The sequence below is a fragment of the Corvus brachyrhynchos genome, unplaced genomic scaffold (assembly GCF_000691975.1).
Source record: "Corvus brachyrhynchos isolate BGI_N302 unplaced genomic scaffold, ASM69197v1 scaffold523, whole genome shotgun sequence".
NCBI lineage: Eukaryota > Metazoa > Chordata > Aves > Passeriformes > Corvidae > Corvus > Corvus brachyrhynchos.
The window spans coordinates 795,082-821,175 of NW_008237265.1; the positions used below are offsets into that span (position 1 = coordinate 795,082).

Sequence of the window (26,094 nt, forward strand, 5' to 3'; positions counted from 1 at the left end):
TGGGATGTATAAGTGCTTTCACTGTTGAGAACCCTTTCAAATTCTTCTGATGAAAGCCAGGTACTATTACAAGGATGCTCATGCTGATGTCTCTTGTATTTGTTTGCTAGTCTGTCTTCTAAGGTTACTAAAACCTTTCCAGACTTCTGGCTAGTTTCAAACTAATACATTAAAAAAAAAAAAAAGTGCATAGACAAAGTACATGAGCCACAGAACCACTTTCTTTCTCTCCAGTGTGGAATTCCCAATATTTCAAGTCAGGATTTCTGAAGCAATCAGCCTCCTTGGATCATCTGTTTGTGTGCAGCTCCACTCTGTCCCTTCCCCCCACCAACTGGGAAAAATACCCTGAATACAAATCCTTAAGCTTAAATATTTCTTTAGCTTTCTCCAACTCTTTGTGGCCCCGTGTGAACCCTGTGTTGACCCTGGCCTGTGTGGGGTCATGACCCACAGCTGGGAAACCCTGGCCTAAATCTAAGATGTTGGTGGGGCTGCCTCTCAGAGGTGACTTGACAGCTTTCTGTGGGTGTGCAGCAGCCTTGGAGAGGATGCTGTGACCTGCCAATCATGAGATGCTCTGTTTCATCCTCATCAGGGAGTTTGTCCCATGGAGTTTAAGGAACAAAGCCCACACAGCACAAAAATGAGGTTTCTGTATAAGCTCTTGGTCTGGTCTGACTCTTGGGGACCTCAAGATATTTTCTTTCTTATTTCGTTTTTGTCCTGAAATGGCTCAGATTCTAAGATGGGATAATTTTTTTGTCATGGCAGTCACTTGGCATTGATTAGACATAGCCCAGGAAAAAAAGAGAGATGTCAGAAAAAGACCCAAATAAAAAGAGAGAAAAACTTTTTCAGAAGGGCTGTGTGTATTTTGGATGTCCTCTGAGAAAAATATCTGCAGAGCTGGCAGTAGCAGGGATAGATTGAGTCTGGAGGAGCAGAATGGCAGCTGGGAAAATGAGGAGTGGATGGTGGTAGAGAAGGAAATTGTTGGAGAATACATAAAAGAAGAACCAAATGGAGCAGAAGCATTGAAAAACATGCTAACGTTGCCATGGAAGAGAGAAGGGACATAGGAAAGAAATCCTTGGGAGTATGTGGCCCAAGGCAGGGAGAGGCACTGACAGCTGATTTATTTGTGCTGAGGAGCTGGTGAGTCACTGTGGGTGCAGAGCTGGCACAACTCCCTTTCCTGGCCACTGCTGCTGGGTCCCAGGACTCCGTATGCTAAACTGGGAGTGATGGATCTGCCGAGCATACATGTGCCAGGTTATGTTTTCCATTCTCAAATTAGGATTTATTGGTGTAGGTAGGGACTCAGAACCTGGCAGCAGTTGGTGTCTCTCAAATAGACAATCTGCTACCTGAAGCCATTTCTTCTCCCTGGGACAGGCAAGAATTTCTGAGGTCTGTTGGCATCAAAATCAAAGAAATGAGCTCCTCCCAAATCTCCCTTGGTGCATTACTTCCCATGGCTCCTCGGCTGCCTTGTCCTCACAGCTTGCAGTTCAAGGTCCTCACTCTTTGGCCCGAGGGGTACCAAGGACAGGCCTGTGCCAACAGTTCCCTGAAGCACATTGGGTTGTTAGCACTGGTTCTTCACTTGGCTTTGCAGGACTTCCTTGGCAGAACATCCTCTGTGCTATTGCTTCCCGAAAATAGGTGTTTGCAGCTGAGGATGATTTCTCTGAGGTGCCTTGGCTGATCTGGACTCTCTGCCCTCCTACAGGAAACCCCGGTGCTCTCACCCCCTTTCTTCCCTGGCCCATAACTTCTTCCATGGTTATTTTGTGCCAGGCAGTTTTCCATTCATTAAACATCTGCCTGTGGAAGAGACTTTTGGAGGAGTTGTCTTAAACTTTAGTCAACTTCCTTAACAAACCTATTGTTTAGGTACAGTTGAATTGTTAACTCATAATCCCTTCCATTGTCTTTGGGCCCCATCAGAAAGATGCAAACACCCATTTTCATTGCTTTCTTTCTTATATTAGCCCAAGTGCACAAGTGCCGTGAGTTTTCTCCAAATAACCACTTCAAATACTGTGGCTTTATCCATTTTGTACAAAAGAACATGTTTTCAGGAATATAGTTGGTCACACAGGGTGTCCTGAGAGAAAAAAACCCTGTTTTTAGGCATGCTTAATCTTGAAAAATAGTGATGCATACTTGGTACTTTTTCCTTTGAAAATTGGTAGCACTAAAAAAAGACCCTAATTTCTGAGTAAAAGAGACACTTTTTGCTTGTCACACATTCTTGGTTCTGACACCACCTGACAGGGAAACTAATATGTATCTGGTTTATTATAATACCTAGAGAGAGAAACAAGATGCCTTTGGTTAGGAAACTTTATTGTGAGAAGATAAAGGTCAGGACCTTAGCAAGGGCCATGAAGGTTGAAGAGAGTGTTCAAACGATTCCACAGGATTAAGCATCACCATTTGATCCCATTAATGTCGCAGATTGAATTTCACATCTCCATTGTACAGAGGACACAAATCCGAAAGTGTCCCTAAACAGATGCAAAGGCACTTGTGCTTCCACAGGGTGACAGTTCCAGGATTCATACAGCCCTTGCCTGGTGGAAACACCAGGGAAAAAAGGTTTCTGAAGTGACTCTCTGCAATTCTCCCCAGCCATTGCCAACTTAACCTTTATTGGCATGGTGAGGAGTCTATTTTAGCCATTTCTCCAGAGAATTTTAAGACTCATTAGGTAGTTAACAACTTTGATTAAAATATATCTTTTTACAATCTTGGTTTTCTGCCTATTTCCACTATTTCCTTTGAAAAAGTCATTTTCATCATTTGCCTGCTCTTGTAAATCCATGCACAAGGATGGATGTAACATAAAGAAAACTGGAGAAAATATAATTTGAAAGAAAAATAAAGCCTAAACAGTTTTCAGGATTACCAGGATTTGTGTATATATTAACAGGTTGAAATATTCCATCCGGAAGGAAATGAAAAAAATTAAATCCATATATGTTTGCATGTTATGAGAGTGTCAAATATAGGAAATTCAGTAAGAAACCCAATATCCTTTGTTAGGTGAGGGTATTTGGTAAATCATGTTTTATAGCTGAATGTGGATTAGACAAGCCATAACTAATTTGTCAGGTTTTGACTGAATGCCAGTATTTTTTATTACATATATGACATTTTAATCAACTTCATCTTTGACTTAAGGCCTACTGGAGAATGAATTTCCATCTGACCAGTCACTGTTTTTTAACAGTGAGCAAAAAGGAAGAAAGAAATTATCTAGAAGCAAATTGCTAGGTTAGAAAAAGTGGGTTGAAACATAATGAGATAATCAAATTGGATGTTGCAGGAAATAAAACCAATTCTCATGTAACTGATTGGGTTCCTTCTGATGCACTGTGACTTTCATACACTGTGGGGTAAGCAGAGGGCTTCATCAACGTGCTGCAAAACACATGATAGAATGGTCTGCTCATGATTCATTAAGTCCTCTGAAAAAGTGAGGGTTTATTCAAGTGCTTCAGCTCTGACTTGTTCCCCTCGTTAGCACCCGGAGAATGGCAATGAGCTGAGAAAGAGCAGAGCTCATTTTGCAAATGCCCTGATTTACAGATCCCGCATGCACAGACACTATCTTTGGAACATTCATTACAGATGTCGGGATCCGAGTCTTTAATCACTGTGGTGTTAATTAATACCCTATTTGTTACTGTCACTGGCTGAGTGCTGGATGTGCAAAATTCCACATGTGAAAGTGCTCAGTGTAATCAGGTAATACCTTAGTGAGGTGCTGCTCAGCTGGAATGTCAGGGGGTGCCAAGAACAGCATTGCAAATACCAAAAAAAAAAAAAAAAGAAAAGAAAAGAAAAAGGAAAAAAAAGAAAGGTGGGAGGGAGAAGGGTGAGATTGTGAGTAAGGGTTCCTTTAGACCTGGCCAATAAGGGGCTACCTCTGCAGCCAGAAACACTCAGGCTCTCGCCTTGGAGCTGCACTGGTTCTGTCTGTCCTGGGCTGTGCTTTCTCTCCGAAGGAGCAACTGCTGCACAAGTGTCCTGTGTGCTGCTGGCTGCACAATGACCTTCTGTGGGATCAATGAGAAACATCCCAAAAGCATGCAGGGAGGAGAAATGTCTTCCAAGCAGATGACAGGCTGCTTCCAGGCTGAGGAGCAGTTGCTGGTTTCTACCACTGCTGCTCCAAAGAGGAGGGTGTGCTGGAATATTAAATGTTCCAGCATTTCCTTCTCTTCTAGCAGCCTTCCAGTATCCTAAGGGGACAAGGTGAAATGGCTCAAACTGAAGGAGATGTTGGGAAGAAATTCTTCACTGTGAGGGTGGTGAGGCCATGGCACAGAGGGTGTGTGGAGTGAAGAACTGAGGGCCCTGCCCGAGCCCAAGGAGGGAGATGGATGCCCCTTCCCAGAGCGAAGTGGAAGAGGAACCTAAGCTGAGTGCTCAAATTCATCCCCCCAAGCAGCCATTTCTTGCCTTTGAGAGTGCAGAGGGAGAAGCCAGGCACTCAGGGAACTGCCAGAATTGGTGGAGACGAGAGGAAGAATTAATTCTACTTCATCCCAACAGTAGTCCTCCGTTTTGGTGGTTCTGATTTCTGGATGGATTAGTGCAAAAGGCAAGATTATTTGAGATGAAAAGCTATGGTTATACTGCAATGCTCTTAACAGGACTATGGCTCCATGTCTCTGGTAATGATGGTGATCAGTTCACCTCACCACCTGTCCTCAAGAGGGATGCAGTATTTTGAATGACTTCTATCATATATCAATGGTAAGCCAGTGAATCTTTCAGAAGCATCCAGGGACCTGGTCTGTGCTATGGAAAGTCTTTTGTTGCACTTTCAAAATCAAGTAATCATGTTACTGGAGAAACATATTTAACCAAGGCTTGACCCATTTCTACTGACAAGTTCTTATGAAAAAAAAGAAGAGTGAAAAGGAATTTTTCTCTCTGTATGTGTTTGAATGCCCACATGTAGCTCCATGGTATCAAGGCATGGTATCAAGGTATCAACTCTCTCTTCTATGCTCCATTGTTGATGACTGGTTAAGAAAAGGAAAGAGACAGTCTACACTGGCTTGATAGAGGAATTAAATAGTGTTGAAAATATTTAACTGATTTTTCCAAATCCTTTATTGTGACTTCCAGATGGAGAGTAGAAACTGCATAAATTAAATTAATCTGGGATTTAGATAAGTTCTGTGGTGGTCAGTTTAGTAATACCAACCCTGGCTTTGGCACTCTGTTTTTTGTGAGACTTGGGCAATTAAGTTTGGCTTTTGATGACTTTCAGAGCTGTAAAGGGGTCAAAAATATTAAACTTGCTATGGTCATGATATGGCTGGGAATTTTCAGAGAGTAAGAATGACTGTGCACAAAATATACCTGAAAAATAGAAATTAATTTTGCATTATACTAATTAGATATAGTTAAACTGCATCTAAAAACTTACATTGCTTATGGCTGCTTCAGCCTCCTCTTATGTTTTACCCATGCAGCGTTTATTTCTTTCATTTTTTTGCCTTTTCATTTTCTAAAATCTGATTTAAAAAAAAAAAAAAAGTGACAAGTTGTGGTCTAAACATTGATGGGCAGAATCCTACACCTTTTTATGAAAAGAAGTTAAAGGCAAGATGACAAAGAAAGTGAGAATGGGGTCAGGTGAAGGGGCCCCAGCAAAAAAAAATCAGAATAGGGACCCTGGTCTGATGGAAAAGAAGAAAGAATGGGCAAAGGTCTGGAGACAAGAGGAGCAAGAAATAAACCAGGGGGAGAAGAAGGGAGCTTCTGATAAAGGCAGAGGGGAGAAATAATGAGTGGATGTCTTTCTTTTTCTTTTCAGTTACCATCAGCATCTGTTACTGATAATTTCTGTGTTTTTGAAGAAGAGCTGGTATAGTGAGTGAGCCAGCCCACCAACATAGCCAGCAAAGGAAAAAGAAGAGAACAGGTTTGAAGAAAGGGAAATGCAGGGGGTTTATATCTGATGGTAAACACTTTCATCCTTCCCTGCTGCTTGAATAATGCATCCTAATTTGACATGACTATACTGGTCACCAAGTTCATGCTAGGGTTATATAATCACAATCTGATCATTTTTCTTAAGTGCTGCTCAGCACAGAATCCTTTTATGTGGATAAAGGAAAGCAGCTATTCTTTTTCTTGTGATTTTTGGCTTGGGTTGATAGAAGTGTCAGCCAAGAATAAAAATACCTTTATAATCTTTAGCCTTTTTCTCTCCAACACTTGTGAGTTGTACTATTATTTCTCCATTGTCCTTCTATCAGCTGACAGAGAGCCTGGTGTTTATGCCTCTGTTGGTTTAATAGTACATGGCTTTTGTCCAAGTTTATTGAAGAATGCTCCAGAAAATGAGTGTGGTCTTCAGATTGTGCCTGGCCATATGTGAATGACTTTGGCTTTTTTATCTCTCCCCTCTCTACTCAGAGGCACGAAGCGGGAACTCACCCCATTTCATTGCTCCGCCTCTGTGTCACGTGAATTCCATGACTGACAAGATCTGGGTTTTCTGGGGCTGTGCAAAATGCCTCAACTTCAGTGACTGCTGTTGTGACAAAGTTAGGAGCACCACCTGCCTCTTAACCCACCTACCCTTCTTTTTCCAGCTCTGTAGTTGTTTCTGTGGGAAAAGCTGCAAGGGATTTTATTTCTGTGTAGAGTAACCCTTTCTCAATATTGTATTACTTTTTTCTATTTTTTTTTTTAATATAATGTGACCACTGCTATTTCAAGGAAAAACTCGCTTCCTCAGAAAGTCCTTGCCAGTCCTTTTTTCCTGTAAATGAAGTAAGGTGCAGCCACCGTGGTTCAAATTGCACTTGCAGCCTCACCTCAGGGTTTAAGTGTGCCTGGTTCTGTATTTGTTGTGAGGCTTGAAAGGTGAGTGATGCTCCAGCAAAGAGCCCTGTCGGTGTCACCCTCTTTAGGAATGGAATTGCACTGGCAGGAGAGCTGAGTTCTTACGGCCTATGAGTAATTTAGGCACTCACCGCTGTAGTTTTAAAAAAGCCAGCACTTTTCAGCTCCTACAGGAGATGTGTCTCATGCACAGTGTTTTGTGGTGAAATACTGGTGGTGATTTGGGTGCTACTCATAGGAGCAATTAAACACAGAAGTTTTCTCTCTCTTCCTGGAAAATGTACCACCTGTCTGCATAAGTCCATCCAAAGAGCAGAACAAGACTTACATGAACTTTACATAGGGGATTAGTAGCTTTCAGATGAATTTACAGTTATCTGACTGTTGTTTTGCAAAAGAAGTAGGTGTATGTTAAGTACTCACACAGCTGTAGAGCTGTTGATGTAAAAATACAGGATCAGCTTTGTTTTGCTGGGCTTTACACATACATTATATTTAAATGTTTGCTGCAGACAACAAAAGTCAAACAAAATCAACAGCTGTTGATTTTCACTGCGTGCTTGCTTGCTGGGGAGCTTTCGGATTTCAAATTTTGCAACCAGAAGCAAGGCGCTGAATTGATTCTCCTTGTCTGATAATAGTGCTACTCTCTGTACTCCCTTCCTTTCCTGTGAAACAGGTAAAATGAGTGTCCTGCATGGAGGGTCACTGTGCTTCTGCCTGGGGTGGCAGTGTCCAAAAAGGGCAGGTTTGCGCCTCTGCTGAGAAGAGAGTTTGTCACACGCTGCAAAGCCTGCATGGGCTGGACTTTGTGTGATGTGCAGCCTCGTGCAGCACACACACCCTGAACCCATCGTGTCCAGAAAAGTGGCTTTGCTTCATGGACCCAGAGGGAAGAGGGTGAATCCTGGAAAGCTGGGACAACAACAATCATAGCATGTTTGGAGGGTGTCTCCTGCAGATAAAGTCAAGAATGTTTGTGGAGCATTCCGACTGTAGGTCAATACATTATTAAAACAAAACAAAACACTCATCACTCATCAGGAAATGAACAATTTTATATTTAATGCTGGCTTTGGATGCTATGCAGCAAATAAAGGCACTGAGCAATTTGTATAATAGGAATTGTAAATAGATTTCCCTGCGCCGAGCCCCATAGAACTTTTGCACTAAATCTAGCGCTTCCAATCTTTTGAATATCTGACTTTCTGTCCATAAGCTTTTCAGGATTTGTTTACAGTGTAATAGATTTTTAAAACTAATGATTCCAGTGAAATTAGCCTGGTAGAGCAGAAAAAAAAAAAAAGGTGGTTGGGATTAATGTGCTGTGTTGTTTTTGAAAGATTCGGGATATATGGTAATTTATTTATAAATGCATATATTATAAGATGACCAAAATTTTTCAACCTCCAATAAGAGTTAATCCAGAGAGTAGCCTAAAGCCTCAAGTAAAAGTCTGGTTAAGTCTTTTACAATATTTTAGTTTCTAGCACCTAAAACGCCTGAGCCTTTATGATGCCTGTTTTCTTTTTTATGTGTGGTCTGGGACAAGACTGGAAGGGAAAGTCATGCTGTCTGTGAAGCTGAGAATGGCTACTTAGCATCCAAATATGTAATTAGGGAGCTTTTCATGCCTTTTTAATAAGTTGTAGTCATTAGTAAATTGCCAGTCTCATACCCCTCAAATGATTCAGAGTCTTTAAACTTGACTGGACTGGCCCAATTCCATTTAGAGCAGATGCTTTTTTGTCTCATTTTATTCTTTGCCTTTTGTTAGGGGCTTCAGCTGCAAGGGGAAAAAAATGGTAGTTGCAAATAAAAGGCAGGACAGTGAAAACACAGCTCCTCTCCTCTGCCAAAACCAGACACAGAGATCTCCCTCCTCTGCCTTTCTCCCAGCTGGAGAGTGAGGGCTCTGATCCTGTGGCACCCCCACACACTACTGCCAGGAAAATGGGGATAAATCAGGGATCCTGCCTAAATACTTCTAAAATTGTGTTTGGTGTTTACCTACACGGACCCTGAGGAAAATTAATGCAAATTAACTAGAGGTATGAAAGTGGATTAAGATGCATTAAAGCTAAACTGCATGATCTCATACAGATGCTGTTTCTCAAAATTACCAAGACTTTAATCTCATCAGGATTAATTGACCTCTAGTGTAAATCCAGGCAAACAAAATGAAAATGTGTTGGCTATGAATTAGAGTGCTTATAAATCAGCAATTTTAAGTTCATTTCTTAATTAAAAAACTAGTTGATTAATTGCAGGTTATTACAAATGGACTTTAAAATTAGGTTGGTCACTTAGCATTTGGCTGGCATTTTAAGTTTTAAACTGGGCTATTTATATGGAATAATTCATTTAACCAGAAAGTCACCAGGTAGGTGCCCACAACCTCTACAAACATGAAAATATTCCCGGTGTTTTAAAAACCCTGGGTAGAACCTTTTGAGTCCTTTAAGTTAATTTTGCTTTGGCTTGTGCTCTACAGTAAGGCTGAGGAGTCACAGAGTTTTTCATTTTTTGATTTCTGAACCCTATATGCTGAAAACCCAACAAGCTGTGCAGCTGTGTCGGAGTTCACCCTTCAGGTACATTTTTTTATTTCTCATGGGATCCTCACAAGCAGATGAAATACTGCCCCAGCACAAAATCCCACCCTTACCATAAGGAATATGCAAGAAGTGATTCACTCATCTTTCTCTCTTCTTTTTTTTTTTTTTTTCCCTCTGTATTCATATATATGTTTGCACTGAGAAAGTTGGCAGTGCTTTAAATTAATGGGCTACCAAGACCTTTAGTCATCCTCTCAGGATGTTCTGGATGGATGAACGGAAGTAATAATCTCACTGTACCGTTTTTTAATTTATTCCAGCAAAAGTTTTTCAGTTTTTCCCTGGCTCATTCTGAAAGTATAGATAAATCACGGGCTATTTTATTTGTGAGATGAGAGAAATAATTAGCTATCATTCTGAAGACAATTGTAAGAGCCATCTTAAAAAAAAAAATGCTCTAAACCCACAAAAGTCTATGAATTTACATGTGCACTGATATAATAAACATAGGCCAAAGAAATGCCGTGAAGAAAGAGTTCCATGGGACACTAATTCAGCTAATAATGCACATAGGCATTTTTTGGTGTCAAAGACATGAATTATCACTGTATTCCTGTCCAGAGAGCCCAGCTGTGCTATCCAAGGGATGGGTATGATCTCATAAGTTATCTAGGGCTGCCAGAGATGTGGTTAAACTGGAGGCTGCCACACAGGCAGAATTGAGAAAATAAACTCTTCTGATGCTTGGAACTTCTGCCCAAAACACAGCTATCCTCTTAGGACCTGCAGGATCTTCTCCTTTTCCTTTAACAAAAGCTGTTTTTAAGGGGCTTAACCTGATAACCCTGGGTTTATCCAAAGAAGCTCTAGAGAGTCTGGCTGTCAGAGACAGATGGGCAGGTCCAAGTGATATGGATTAGTATGGTCCTTTTATTTTGGGGAGAATTTTACCCAAAGCCTGAGATGAGCATCGCAGCGCTGGATGTTTCAAGTCACAAAATACTCGTTCAGCCATTGCAATAATCCAGAAATCATTTAAACACTTGGGATCCCTTGAGCTGTGTTACTTTCTGCAATAACCCCCATGGCTTTTCACGTACTGTGTCTCTTCTGGGTCTGCCTAGAATCCCTCTCTACAGCCCTGCAGCCCCATCTGCTTTGCTGTGGTGAGCCTTCAGTTCACACACTTCCAATCAGGCAACCTTTTGTGGTCCTGCTGCAACCCTAAACCGGGCAGCTGACATGAATCCCAACTGTCCAGGACAGCCTCAGGCCCTCCCAGTCGGGCAGATTAACTGCTATAGATTGCTCATTGTTTTTAATCTTCCACCCCATCTACACCATCCAGGCATGCAGCTTTCCAGAAGGGGAAAGGAAAAGAAGAAGAATTAAAAATTCCCTTTCACATTACTGGAGCCAAAAAATTGTACAGTACCACTATTTCTACCCTTTCTGATTATCAGCAGTCACTTTTTATCTTGGAAGGTGTATGACCCACGGTAATTTCAGGAATGACCTACAGTAAGGCCCAAGCACTTTTCTTTGTTCTGCATCCAGTCCAGTTTCTGTCATGTTAAATAAGAGGATGAATTCAGGTGGCTATGGTGGTTTGACCCCCACTGAGTATATCTGAGAAGTTTTCCGAAGATACTGCCCCCAGTGTGCTGCCACTGGGGTAGCTGGATGATGCCTTTTTCCTTTTTTTTTCCTTTTTGTTTTTTATCTCTCATAGCATGAACATTATTTTGCTTTTAAGTCACCTTTGAAAACAATATTGTGGTCGCTGTCCCTGATTTCTCAGTGCAGACCTCATTAGAGGGGTGCACAGGCTCCTCCAGCAAAGATGACACTTCCATGAAAGGAAATAGATATAAATAGATATAAAATTATGATGACTTTCTTAGCTTGTTGCTTGTCCTCTCTGGAAAGGGAGGAAGCTCAACAAAGTGCCTGAATCCTAAAATCACATAATAAGGAGATACCAACTCTTTTCTCTCTGTATCAAAGGATGATAAGGGACAGCTCAGAAAGCCTCCTACAGAAAACTGTCTTCAAAAATGCTGTTAAACCTCCTTGAACCAGAGCAGGTAAATTGTGTGCTTATACAAAGATGACTTTGTGTTTTCAAATCCCAGGAAAATGTGGATGCCATATGACAGAACAGGTAGTACAAACATGAGATTGTTGGAGAGCCAGCCTAGAAAGCAGAGTTAAGGATGGTGCATAGAGCAGTAGTCTATAAATCCTGTATCCCTGACTGCTCTACTTGTCTCATTCTGCTGGCACTGTGCTATTATTACACATTTAATGATAGCTGCTTATAGGCTGCTTACCAATCATATCCACACACACCTGCTCAGACATTCCTGACAGCTCCCAGTGTATTATTGACAGAAGCAAAATGGATCTTTTCCTGTGGAGACATGTTTTCCTGATTTTCTGCAACAAGAGAAAGGGGGAGAAATGGTGTTTCAGCTAAAGCCAAGTGAAATTAATTGAAGCTGGGGACACAAACTGCCATTTCCTAAAATCTGGAAGCTTCCAATCAACACAAAAATTTTGTCTTCTAGTTACGCTTTGTGGCTCTTGCTTTGTCTTTGAAAGGGACAATTTGGGAAAACCTGGAATTTTCAAAGAAAGGTTTTGATGGGCTCAGAAGCATGAGGTGGGATCAGATCCCAGACCACTTTCCAGTCTGTCTTGACTCACCTCTGTCTTTCTCTGTGTTCCAGCAGCTGCAATTGGGTTTAGTTCTTGTGACCCACTGACATGCACTGGTCACAAAGTGAGTGTAATAGTGACTCTTAGCTACTGAAAACACAAGATAAATTTTAGACACTGTTTTTCTCTCTCCTGAGCAGAAGGACCCTGCTTCCTCCCATAAAGAAGTTAAGGAGGAAAGGTTAACAACTTCAGACTTTCAAAAATCAGACTTCTCCTTACATTTCTTAGAAGCTGCAGGGCTGACTTTGGGCTCCTCATTCTGATCTTTAGGGTTTTTTTCCCCTAACATTGCTGATCAGTGAAATCTTTCGGTGAATCTTGACCAGGTGCCTTTGAAATAAAAAATGATTGATGTATACAGTTCATCCCTAACTTGCAGAATATTATATCCTGGCCTCTCACACCTCTTCTCAGTGAGACTTCTCACCCTCAGAAGAGGGACTTGTGACCCATCCATGCCAGTCTCAGTGCTTTCCCTTCAGCCTCCTTTGGATGTCATCTTGGCAACTACAAAACGAAAGGAAATGCATGGAAAAGTGGTTGTTTTTATAACCCAACCACACCTGACAGAAGCTTGAGCAAAGCTATTTTTCTGCTGTGTATCTGTCTGGCACGTGTTTGCCCACGAAATTCCTCTCCAGATGTATGACAATAGAACTGTTAACTGTGTGTGACAGTTCGGGCAATATTGTTCTGTCGGCTTGGTTCTCTTGAGATGATTTCAAATACAATGGACAACTGAGAGAGGGAAACCCAGTGATTGCACCCATGGGCTGGAGAGCAGGGCTCTGCCACTTAGGCAGTTTACAGTAATTCAGTGGTGTTTATGACGATAAGAAAGCAATTTGGTGAAAGTGAGGTAAAGCAGCCAATACAGAGCAAGATAAAACTGCAGTTAATTCAACCATCAGGAAACTGACCACTGAAAAATGTTCCTGATATGTCATTTTGAGTCAGTCCAGGTTGTGATTTTACTCAATCCACTCCTTGTTTAAGTTTCAGTGCTAAAAAGACCATTTGTCAGAGTGTCACTCAAACAAACTATGCAACAGATACAAAGCACCCACAGTACATTGCTGTGGTGAAGCAGGACACAGAGGCCCTTGCCAGTAAAGTTTTTCTTATACTGTTTGTATTTCATCAACCTTTCCAAAAGATAAAGACGTGATGTTGGTGGGAAACAAAATCCAGTAGCCCAATGGTGTTTATCAACTGCTTAGAGCCAGAATTGTATGAGAAGTCAAACTGAAAGTGAGTAAAGACAATAAACAGAATGATAGATGTACTGGCACCTATTTGCATGTTATTTCAAGTCGTTGACAGGCTGGGATATGGCCTGTGCATACACAAATGTGCTTTTGCCCTCACGATTTTGCCAGGCATTCTCTCTGCGAGCAGCGGTGTAACTCCGGCGCCTACATTCAACAACAAAAAAAAGCAGCTCATGAGAACGCTGTACCAGAACCCTGCACACAGGCCTTCCTGCTCTCCCTAATCATCAGCAAATAGGGAATATTGATCTGAAAATTTCCAGTAGATTTAGTCATCAAGCAAAGGGTCCCATTTTAGATGAGAAAATGGATAGGACTACAATAAACTGTGCTTTAGAAACGTGTCCATAAGACCAAATTCGGGAGGGTTTTCCACTTTGCAAGTGTTCACACTACCACCACTAAAACTATAGCATAAACATTCACCACCGTGGAGATGTGTTTCAAAACATGGTTCATAACTAACATGAAATAAAGTGATGGTTTTGGGAGACAAGGCAGTGTATCAAAAGTGCACTAGTAACAAGACAGAATCCCCTCTATTTTTCCACGAGCTGAAGACTGAACTGACAGAGAAATAACCCTCTGTTACTGGAACTGGATATTTGATGTTCTGAGAAGAGAGAAAAACCATGTTATGATGTCAGGTAATTTCTCAGCAGAGAGGAGGAGGACAGCTAAAATCTGGGCTGTAAGTCTGTCAAGTTTCTGGAATTTAAATCAAGTAACTCTGGGGCTCTTACCGGTAATATGGTTATTAGCAAAAAGGCTCCCTTAAACTGTAGACCAAGAGTGGAATTTTCCCATTGCTTCATAAGCACACTCAGATCATGAGGTTCCTGCCAATTTGTATCCTTCCTTGTTCATCAGGAGAAGCTGCTCTGATGACAAAAGGAGAAGGTTCCTTTTTCCCTTTTTTAGGGACACACACCGTCTTGTACACACTGGTACAAAGCTGCTCAGCAATGGGCTTTGTATTTAAAGTTCCCCTTCAATTTTCACGTTCTTCTAGTTTCGCATCTGTTGACTACCTCAAGGAGGGCATCACGGAAGGGTTGGTTTGGGGGTTTTTTCTTTAAAGGCACAGAATGTAACCCAACTGAACGAGCCATCTCAAAGATAGATGCTGCTTGAAACGTGAAATCAGCCCAGATGATTTCTAATAAAGAGACCAATTTAGGATGATCTAAATTGACTGAGAGGTGCTGAAGTAATTCAAAACCACAAGCCTTGCAAGATTCCTTCTAAAATCCCAGCTCTGGCATCAGCTGCCCAATAGAAAGCCATCGTGTGTTATGGTGGGATTCATTTTGCTTAATTTTTGATGTCTAGTCATGCAGGAGAACTCTCTCTGCAGCATCGTAAAACAGATGGGCTAAACAGAATGAACTGCTCTGTGGGAATTCTGTGGGAACCATGGAAGTGCCCTGAGCTCACTGCTGACGTGAGGCAGGTGGTTTCAATACTTACTTCAGGTTAGAAACCTCTCTTCACGTGACATTTTCAGAGCTGAATCCTTCCCCTTGAGGTGCAACTGAGCTGTTGTTGCAGTGAATGACAGCTGGAGATGTCTGTGAAATTTAGGGCAAGTCCACACTGAAATCTTTTAATGGTAGATTAATATTCTTTAGAGACATGACAGCACTTACCCTGGCAAGAGTCCTAATGTAAACAAAAATTGCCTGGCATAAAAAGTGGGGGTTTGTCATTGCTTTTTTTCTGTTTTACTCAGGAAATGGATGTAGGTTGTTTGGACACCCCTTCCAAGTAAATGTCTCTTTAGTGCAGGAGAATGGCACTATTGGTGGTGTGGTGGAAAACCCAGGAGCAAGCCTAGATCAGGGGTTTTGACAAAATTGCAAAAGCACTCTTCACCTGATATATACTAGATGGCATAAAAATGTCACCACCCTCTGTCACAGACACAAAGAAACACCCAAAATCATTTTAGCCTGCAGCCAGGAGTTTGAAACGTGGATGTGACCAAGTTCCACCAGCCCACTTTTCAGAGACTAGGTCTTGGTTTTGGCCTCAGTATCTCCTTCTCCCTCCCATGCATGAAGGTGCTTCCCTTCACAGAGGGGCTGCACTGACTCAGTTGTTGTTGTTTACTAAATGTTTGCAAGATTAAATGCAATGTGTGAGAAAGATCTGACATAGGCATGGCTTGGGTCTGCAAGCTGGGTTGTCTGTGTTCTTCTGTGAAGAGCAAATACCCTTTGCTGTTAGAAATCGCTTGTTATGAATTACTATTTTATTTTATTTACTTTATAGTATTGTATTGTATTCTGTGAAACGGTTCTAGAGTAACGTGGAAAGCACAACCCCTCCATGTTCTCTGCTTCTCCTTAGTCCGGACACATCAAAGCAGCAGCCACGGGGAGACATCTGTCACTAGCTAATGTCATGGTTTTGGAGGTAGAACCTCCTCTTCTGTTTGGGCCAATGTGGGCAGCCCTTTGATGGATGTGTTCAGCCTTCATCCAGTTTGATCACCCCGCGCAGCCCCTTGTTCAGGTCTGCGTGTGAACAAGAATGTCCTGACCTGAGATCCTTTTTAATACAGCAGGGATCCGTGATAGAAACCATCAAAGGAAACCTTTGATCTTTTGACTATCTCTTAGTCATCTGCTGCACAATGCAAATAATAATGAAAACAAAGCTAAGGAGCAGAGCAGCTACATTAAAGAATCAGGCTTGTTGCCGGCAACGAAGCTAATCACTGAGGTTTTATCCTAGCCTCAGACTCAAAGAGAAAGAAGGGGGAGGGAAGAGAAAAAAGGGGAGGAAAAAAAAGCTGTGCTCAGCAGTGAAACCTCTTTACTAAACTGAAATATTCCAGGAACACCAGTTATTTTATGTCAGAGGAGTTAATGAGACACGCAAACATGCAGCCACTCTTTACAGTAGAATTTAATAAATAATCCTTATTCCAGTGTCCTTTCTTGGGTCTAACTTGCACAGAAATATGTATCAATGTACATCATAATTTAAGCATCACTCAGTTAATCAAACTAAATGAGTACTACTGGAGTCTTCACTGCCTTTACTCTTTTTTGCCCTCCCCTTCCTCCCTGCTCCACCCACCCACCCAATAGACCCTGGGGATGGAAAGCATCTTGATTCAGAATGTGAATATACTACTCTAGGAAAACAGTAGCTTAGAAATGTGAATCTCTTTGCTGTAATCTCATTTGGGTTTGTCGCATTTTCTGAGACCCCTAAAACCCCAAACAAATGTGTGTGAGAGTTGGGGTCTGTGTGTGTCCACACACGTGTGTGTGTGTGTTTTTCTGTCTGCTTGTGATTTTGGGGACATACTGAGGGATTCTTTCAAGCTCTAATGCCAGGCATGTCTGTTTATACAATTTCTTTCTCTCATGTTCCTCTTGCACATAATTATTGAGGTGAAATTTTGATCTGACAAAAAAGCCTTGACATTTTAAATCATTTATTAAGTGAACAGAAACAGACAGAAACACCAGCAGTTTTCCCCTTCTGTGTGTGTTGTCGGTACCTCTGAGCTCTGCTCAAGATGTCAAACTCTCTCAGAGGCTGAAAATGGTGTACAATTTCTGCAGCCCATCTGCATGGCCAAAATGGGTCACTCTTAGCCAAGATAACTAAACTGGCCCAGTGGGCCAAAGAAGTAAGGTACAGCTGTGAGGCAAAAAAATCCCCATCACCTCTGTGATGATTAACTCAGATACTTGATCCCTTGTAAGGAGGGAGATTTCTGAGGTAAAGAGGCCAAATTAATTCAGAATATTGACTTCAATGGACAGATATTATGAGTTAAAGTCACAATCTTAATTTCAGTTATTCTGAGCTGGAGAGTTCCAAGGATAAACTGTGATCTGGGACCACAAATACATTTAAGGTTGACACAAAGAAATGTTCAAAGGAGGCCAAAGGTAGAGTGGAGCAGACAGGCTTGCATCAGGGAAAGAAACCACTTTTTGGGAGATAAAATTGCTGCGAGTCATAGCAAAAAGTGAAAACTTCTGAATAGAAATTTAAGAACAACCTGTAAGAACAGAGATAGCAAATGATGCAGCAGGTTAGGCCAGGAGGAGAGCAGCAGCAATGAGCAGCAAACTAACAGGAAAACAAGCTGGCCCAAAAGCTTGCGTGGATTTTCAAAAGTTTGTCTCCATCTTAACAAACCAAACATCCTCCATAAAAGCCCTACTCCACAGGAAAACGTGTTATCAATCTGAACTGACAGATGTTGCCCGGTTTCTGTGGCGAAACTCTTATGCCAGACTGTGAGCCCAGGGAGTTGTTCCCTCACTGGAGTTTCACATCAGGCAGCAGTGCTTCCCCAGACTGACCCTGCAGAAGGACTCCTGGGCTCTGGGCATATCTGGCCATCCTTCAGCCAGAGGGAGGATCCCTGGAGAACGGGAGCTATAGAGGAGAAGAAAGCTGTTAAAAATATCCAGGGCTGCATCACGCTCAGGAAGTGGCACATCAGAGAGGAAGGACTGACTCTCGGATTCGCTGCATTTGTCAGTGCCACTGTGTTAGAAGGGACACAGCAAGTTTACTTCAGAGCTGGATGGACCTGGGCAGACACTCAAAGTGGAGGTGCTTTGAATTTTTATGGTGGCACATCTACAAAAGCCAGAGCAGTTCAGAGGGGCTGACAACACCATCATTTTCCTTAACTGTAGCTGAGTTAAGAGACCTTCAAAAGACTTATTGTTGTACCAGCGCTGAACCCTCAGACTGTATCCAGTGGGCTTTAGGTTGGTTTTATTTTCATATAGGATTGCCTTCCTGATTTTGTTTTCCTGTCTTTTTTTAGCACTGGAGTTTTGCAGTCGTTTTTGGCAAGGGAGTGGAAATTTTACTTAAATATGTCAGTGGTGGTATTTGAAAGGAAAAAATAAAGATATTTTAAAAGTCCTGCTTGAATAACAAAGGATTTTCCTTTTCTTTTTTTATTAACATCCATGAGCTTTTTGTTGTCTCTTGTTCCTTTCTTTCTGGACTTAGACTAAGAGATTTTTTTTTGTGTTTACTCTAACTAGCTTTTGTGCCACTTTAATTTCTGTGTGTATTTTTAGCAAACCACCATCTGCACAATTAATGGAAAATACCATTTTACAGAGGTTTTTAAACTTATTGTTTCAATTGTATTACAACACAAAGATAGCCCCTGTCCCAGAGAGCTTCCAGTGTGAGACTTAAACAAAATGCAGCTTCTAACTAAACAGACTCTGAATCCTTCACGAAAATAAAACATTGCCTTTCAGAAATAATATATAGAACTCTTTAATATGAAAAATTGCAAATCTTCAACTGACCACATATCCTGCAGGAGTAATTATGTCATTTCAGAAGAAAATAAAACAGCCATGTTTTGTCAAATATAAGACATTTCACACACTATCAATTTTGCAGATATAAATACCTAGGGGCATACACAAACCCTGTGATCACCAATGGCAAATTGCCAAGTGAGGACAGATTCATTAAACATTAGAAGTATCAGGCACCCACCCAAACCCATAAATTAAAATTTTAAGCCTTGAATGTTACGCCACTGCATACAAGTTAAATATGTTTGGAGACATTTTTATGCAGCCTAATTAGAACTGGATGGAAATCTTAGTTAAAGTATGATGTAGCTCTTCCTTAGCGTAGTTTTCTTGGCAAAAACCAGCCTTAAGAGTCGTATTCCTTTCTGCAACTTGCTGCAGAAAAGAAGCTGGTGGTAAATCGGGTCCAGAGGACATTGGAAAACGGCTGGAACCGGATGGTTAAACCAGCCTGGTCAGTTTAGGTGGGATCACCAGTAAACCTTTGTGATCTGCAGGCAGAAAGAGCGAATCCTTAATTAATATTTTCAATAGCAGTGACTAATCTGCTTTGAAACCAGCTGCTGTCACCAGATGAAATTGTCAGCAGGCTTCTGCAGCTCCTGTTTGAGCAGCCAGTCTCTGTTTCCAGTTTTTAAGAGCATTGTGCATCTCAGCAACCAGATACAGTTAAAGCTGGCGTTTAAACAGCACTGCAAGCCCGAGCCTCCTTTCCTCATCTTGTCACCAGGCTACACCCATCCACAGCAGTGGCCAGGGCAGACCTTTGTGCACTGGACACAGCAAAGGGAACAGCCTGAGACAGGAGCTGCTGAATTTGCCATCCAATCAAAAATTGTGCAGTTTGGTCTGTAGTCGAGGGTACACTGGGGAGTTGAAGATGAAAAGCCATAATGGGCTTTTGCTCTCTTGCAGAAGGAGAGATGTTCTTTCCCCTCAACTGAGCTCGTACTTGGCATTCCATCCAGCTCCAGATTTCTTACTCATCCTCAGCTGGCACTTTGCTGGGTGCCATTGCACGAGGAACTTGCAAAGGGTGGCTTTCAGTTGTGGTCTTTTTCTCCTTTTAATGGGGAAATTGGTGTAACTGTCAAAGATTCCCTATTGCTGTATCAAATCACTTCTTAGCTTTAAAATTACATCAACAGACACATTTTTCTTTCTGTTTTTAATAAAATTTGTTATCTTCTGGCCAAAGGATCTCAGTACACTATACTTCAGGCAATTTAAAAAAAAAAATTTGGTCTCCATAATTTTGAAATGTTAAGATTGAAATACTTTGAAATATAAGATAGAATATTCTTCATATTATTTCTTTCCACAAGAAGGCTTCCTCTTGTTTACAGCTAAGAGGTAGCTATGCAGTTCTGCAAACCAGAGCACAGGCAGTGCTGGGGATAAAGGGAGAACAAACAGATCTGTCATGATTCAGTTGTGGACAGCTGATTCCCTGCTCCCCAGATCCCAGCTATTCCCAGAGGAAGGTTCCTAGTCCACACCAGAGCTGATGAAGGAGCTAAATTCAGTGCCAGTACAGGTGGGAAGCTGGACAACAGCATGACCAAGAGTCACCACCTGGCAGCTTTTGCACCAGTGCTGGGACTAAACCCAGGGGCCTCCCTGGGCTCTTTTCCCCCTTTCCTGATAAACCTGAACTTAACAGGGCAACTGTTAGGTAGCAATAATTTTTTAGAAGTTACAAATGGTCTGAGCAATCCAGCGATGAGTGAGGTGCTCTTTTGGTCACAGAAGGGAATGACAGTCATAAATTAATGAAATTGCAGCAATTATGGTTTTCATCCTGATTCCCTTTTCAGAGATAATGATGAAAGGCTCTGGAGGTAGAGGACACGGGATGAATAATTGATTGTAAAGCACATTCAGAAGTAGGAAACAGCAACAAAAAATCTCCACTGACTGTGGCAAAGATCCTGCAGGGAATGCTGATTGTGGATCATTTCTGTGAAGGACTGGATATTAGTGCCTTTCATGGTAAATTAAGGTTGGGTTACTTGGCATTAGCTCTGTTTGAAGTTCAAACAAAAGATAAAGGTCCCTTCAAAAATAACACAAGGAATTTTTTTTCATGTTTTGTTTTGGTTTTTTAAATCAAATTAATAATGCTCATGTACTCCCCATTTGCCCTGCAGCTAAGATTCATGAGTGTGTATATGCATAAATGAGAGATACAGGCTCTCAGAATTTACCACAAAAATTAAAACAGGAAGGCAGATGGCAGTCTGTTATTCCATCTGCATTTCACTTAATCAGCTACTCTTATCAGAAATGCTGCTTAGGGAATCAGTGGTTCTTATTTGTCCTTTGCAAACTAGAGACATACAAGCTGCTTTTTGTAAATGTCCTGCTGGGTGACCCACAGGCAATACCTCTCTATATGTGAGAAAAGTAAAGAGAGTAAGGTTACTTAAAAACAGTTAGCCTATATTGGCTGGGTTTAGCAGTAAAGCTTTGCCTCAGGATAAGTCTGGAGCATTAATTTTCCTCATTGAGCTATTTTAAAGGAAAAAAAGAAGGGAGGGAGGAAGGAAAGGAAGGAAGGAAAGGAAGGAAGGAAAGGAAGGAAGGAAAGGAAGGAAAGGAAGGAAGGAAGGAAGGAAAGAAAGAAAGAAAGAAAGAAAGAAAGAAAGAAAGAAAGAAAGAAAGAAAGAAAGAAAGAAAGAAAGAAAGAAAGAAAGAAAGAAAGAAAGAAAGAAAGAAAGAAAGAAAGAAAGAAAGAAAGAAAGAAAGAAAGAAAGAAAGAAAGAAAGAAAGAAAGAAAGAAAGAAAGAAAGAAAGAAAGAAAGAAAGAAAGAAAGAAAGAAAGAAAGAAAGAAAGAAAGAAAGAAAGAAAGAAAGAAAGAAAGAAAGAAAGAAAGAAAGAAAGAAAGAAAGAAAGAAAGAAAGAAAGAAAGAAAGAAAGAAAGAAAGAAAGAAAGAAAGAAAGAAAGAAAGAAAGAAAGAAAGAAAGAAAGAAAGAAAGAAAGAAAGAAAGAAAGAAAGAAAGAAAGAAAGAAAGAAAGAAAGAAAGAAAGAAAGAAAAAGATTGGCAGGCTGGACACTGTCACAGCAGATTTGTGGAGTTAATTTACCTATTTTTTCAGGCATGTATTTTAATAAGTTTTAATGGGCTGCTGAAAGGAGGACTGCTGCTTTTTTTTGGGCTGACGGCAGTAAGATGAAAACAAGAGGCTTTTTAGAATGACGTTAACTTGCACTTTTAAAGTTAATAGAACTCCTATGAATCTGTGTTGGCAGCACCTGGAAGAAGCAGGTGGAAATTCCACTGAGATAAATGGCAAACCAGGGGAAGAACAAAATAATAAAGTCTTATTTGCAAGATCTGGATGCAGCATCAGTCCTTCTGGCAAAAGGTTTTTCAAAAGCAGTAGAAGTCCTGTCTGCAAGGAAAGGTAAAAAAAACTATTTTGAGGAAAGTCTGGGACTAGTAAAATCTTCCTTTTTATTTCTCCTAGCATTCATAAACCTTTAGATAAGGGGTCGGGTGATGTCCTTGGTGTAGTAGTTTGTTGTACTGGAGGAAGCAAGAGGAGAATAGAGGGTATGATCAAAGGTTTTAGAGAAATGGCCTACAACGAAAAGTGACTCATCTCTGGTAATTTAGTCTGAAAAAGGAAGACTGAAGGAGGAGCATGATCCCACAAGTACATAAAAGACAGCTAAAAGGAGGGAAGGGATGTTCCATGCTCCATTTGCATGGTAGATAAGATAAACTGGAGCAAGAAATATGCAGTTAAAGTACTCTTCACTTTCTAAAGGCAGAGAAAAATGAAGACCTGGATTCGATTACCTGGAGAGTTGTAGAGACCTTTAAGGATAGGCTTGGAAAGCATGTACCAGGAAGGACAGGGCTGCAGGAGACCTGCCTTGGGCAAAGGATGAGCTGGATGACCTGCCAGCTCCATGGGCCTGCCATGGGTTACATTCCCTGATTCCTGGCCCCCTGCCAACAGCTTGGAGGGGCTATGACACAGCAAAGCCCCTCCAACCCCACAGAGATGTACCTGACAGGAGGAGCTATGTCACCAGGCAGGCTCTGGCTTCTCTGAGCTGGTAGGAACTGGACAGGAGTCAGCCTAAAAGAGGCTGAAAGTAGAAAAATTCAGCTGACTGTCTGTAGGGTGAGGTGCCAGATCTAGATGTTGGGCAAAGCTTTGCTCCGTCTCTTTCAGACTGCCTTATCTTCATCTTTCAGTTTACTCTCCCTGCCTCTTTTATCCCTTAGGATAAATTCATTTTGACTGTTTTTGTGAACAAATAAAGATCAGTGTCTTGCGGTTTTCGTAACGAATTGCTTTGTGGTATGCCTTTGTCTGCACATCACAAATTCCAGTAGATAAGAAAACTGAATAAATATTTCATGTACAAAAAAAATACCACAGAAAAGAGCTAATTAGCTGGATTGATGTAAGTTGTTCTGTGACCTGTGAAAGTATGTTAGTCATAATGCTATTCTTTATAAACACCATGCAAACTCATTCAGACATGCTAGCAAGCTGGGAAAGGGCAATGTGAACAGCAAGGAGCACTCAAGATATTACTGAAAGAAAAGTCAGAAGAAAGATTTTTGTCTTAAAGCTGTCCCTATCTAACTGGGTTCTCCCAAAAGCTGCTGGCAGCATTATAACCAGGGTGGGTGAGTAGCCTCCCAGAGTTATGAAACTGGAGTGGTGTGATTTGCTCTGCAGAGGGTGGAGTAAGAATGAGGGCAAGGCTTGAGGTGTAGTTTTCAAATGGTGCACTTGAGGTCATGGACTGACTGGCTCCAGTCAGATTATTGCCCTTCTGTCTGCAGACAAGCCTCTTAATGGTACACCCCGCATTTAGAAAGTGCACAGAGGAAAAACAGTCCATCCACAGCATGATGGAGAAGATTTAGCCCCCCCTTACCAGAGAGGACTCAGCAGTTTGGTCTCAGAATATAATTCTTTATTGAAGTCATAAAAATGAGGACTTTTCTGTAAGTGAAAGGGGAAGAGTGGTAATATGTTTCCAGAGGAGAGGAGTGTGTAAAGGTTCCCTGCAGAACATCTATGTGAGTGTGCCTGCCTGTTTGTATATTTTCCCCTTCATTTTGCAACCAGAAAAGTCAGGCTGTGTGCAACATTTCCATCCTGGAAATCTCCTTTTAAGGCCAGGCATTCTGCCCTCCTGTAGCTCCTTCTTTCCTCCTCCTGGGAAGGGAGCCCTCGAGGCAGAGCAGTGGGCAGAGACAAACTGCACTCCCATGGAAGGCATGGTGGCTTTGCCTCTCTGTGACACCCACTGTCACCAGCCACTCCTGGGGAACCATTCCTTAGAGAAGCAACAGTGTCCCAAATTTGAAAGGAAGCAAAATAACCCTTCATCTTTGCTACCTCAAGCAATGAGTTCCCAGTAAGGAGAATGTTCCTGTCCATTTTTTCAGAAGTGTATCTCTGGCTCTGGCAGAGTTGGACTCACTTTCTCCTCTACAGTTTGACAGATTCCATAAGTGCAGTGGGCTAATTGCAACCACAAGACTCCTTCAAACTTCTCCACTGCTGCATGATCCAACTTCTCATTTCTACAAAAAACATTATTTTACTGTGCATTTTAAAGTAGTTTAAGTGAATTGGTGATGTCTTGAGATTGTAATGGATTGGAAGTCCTGAGTTTGTTGTCGGAGTGACTGATGGGGAAACATCATGTGCCCCTAGTAAATGTGGTTTCTGGATATCATCTGCTTTAAAACACTTGCTTGCACATGCATGTATACAAGTGCACACAGAAAAAAGCTCTGTAAAACTATCGGACTGGAGCTTCCCATGTTTGATTCAGTAAAACCTTGGTCTCAGTCTGAAGCTTCTCTTCTGGCAATGCTACTGGAATCACCTCAAATTTGGAATTCAGAGTTACGAGGGACACAGATTTAATGTTGACAAGAAATTTCAGGGCAATTCCAGGCTCTGTTTTTTTAATCCATCTTACAGCTCTGGGCAGTAGGCTCTTACTAAATTTTTCAGGAAAGACACACCTTAGAGTTCTTGGCAAATCCTGGCTGAGAGAGCAAGTGCAGTAACCTGCAGAAGGCTATAAACTGTGCCTTGGCCCTGTCACATGTTTTATTTCTGTTCGAATTTCCTCCATCCCTGTATTCCTATAATTTCACCCTGTCTTTTGAGCACGTGCAAAGAAAATCCAAAAAAACAAACCCAAACCTTAAAACACAGCATCCCTCCAAGAAAAGCAGTGATTGGGCTTTGAGGGGCAGTAGGTTCCAGAGGGCAGGGTTTGTTTTCAATTTAATTTGATATTCACATTCACCAGCACTCAGGGTTTCCCCCAAAACATACCTTCAGGGGAAACACTCATCAGCATTCCCCTGATTCAGGGAAGGGCTTAGCTTAACGCAGAGAACAGTTTTCCACTCACCACTGGCTCTGGATAGTGTCATGTTGGAGAAGACACCTCACACCATTCCATGTCCACTAAAGAGTGTTATTCAAATGAAAGTGAAGCCCAGAAAGCACCTAATTAATAACAGTAATTAACTAATTAATACAAATTAATACTGAATGATGCAATAAATAGATTTAATTATGGTCACGGTTAAATACAATGTCAGCACCTTTATGTGGATGGAACATGGCCAGCCCACGAGAGTTTTGAAATCACAAATTCCAGACCAAAATTTTCACACTGCTTACTTCAGATGCCTTTTTGGGAGTAACCCAAGCTCAAGATGAAGTAGTGCAGAGCACTTTTTTTGCAGAACAAGGATGCCCTGGACTCTTAAAGCCAGGTACAAGTACAGTATCCTGAATTTTCCATTCCAAAATGAGGGGTCACCAGTTCATCTCTGGGAATCCCAGCCTACTGGACTGTGAGTGTGTGTTGTTGGTTTTTTTAAACAGACATAGACATGTCGAGAGTTGTCTTTTTAAGTCTGTAAGACACATCCATCCCATTTTAAGCAGCTGCAAAGTTGCGAAGAATGAGTGCCTGTGTTTGGTAGGTTAAAAACTCTGCCTGTGGTTAATTCATGCCTCAGAGCTGAAAGCTCTAAAAGTGCTGGGTGGATCATTGTGGTTTTTCAAAATTAAGGTGTTTCATTCCCCATAGTTTCTCCTTCTTTGTGTGTCATCATTTTCAAAGCTTTTATGGCAGGCTTAAATTTAGAGTCCTTGTGGCTTTGTTGGGGCACCACCTTTACCCTATGTGGTCACAATTTTGTGCTTCCGTCTCAAAAAGACAGTGCCAAGATGGGTGGGGAACTTCTCAGTGAGGTAACTAAGGATGGGCACAATAGCATCACATACCATTTATTTTCCAATTTCAAGGCAAGTACATCAG

General features: G+C 41.5%; 1 protein-coding gene across 2 annotated transcripts in view; it reads left to right on the top strand.

The window, feature by feature from the left end:
- The window catches only part of LOC108445764 (potassium voltage-gated channel subfamily KQT member 1-like), a 289,498-nt gene that overhangs the window by 157,539 nt on the left and 105,865 nt on the right, over positions 1–26,094 (top strand). Inside the window, exon 6 of one of the 2 annotated variants that reach the window (XM_017730544.1) lies at positions 5,846–6,378. The exons of the other annotated variant lie outside the window; for it this stretch is intronic. Coding sequence (XP_017586033.1) covers positions 5,846–5,902 — 57 coding nt within the window. The 3' untranslated portion in view covers positions 5,903–6,378. Of the gene's footprint in view, positions 1–5,845; positions 6,379–26,094 lie in introns of those variants that run through there. 2 annotated transcript variants of the gene reach the window in all.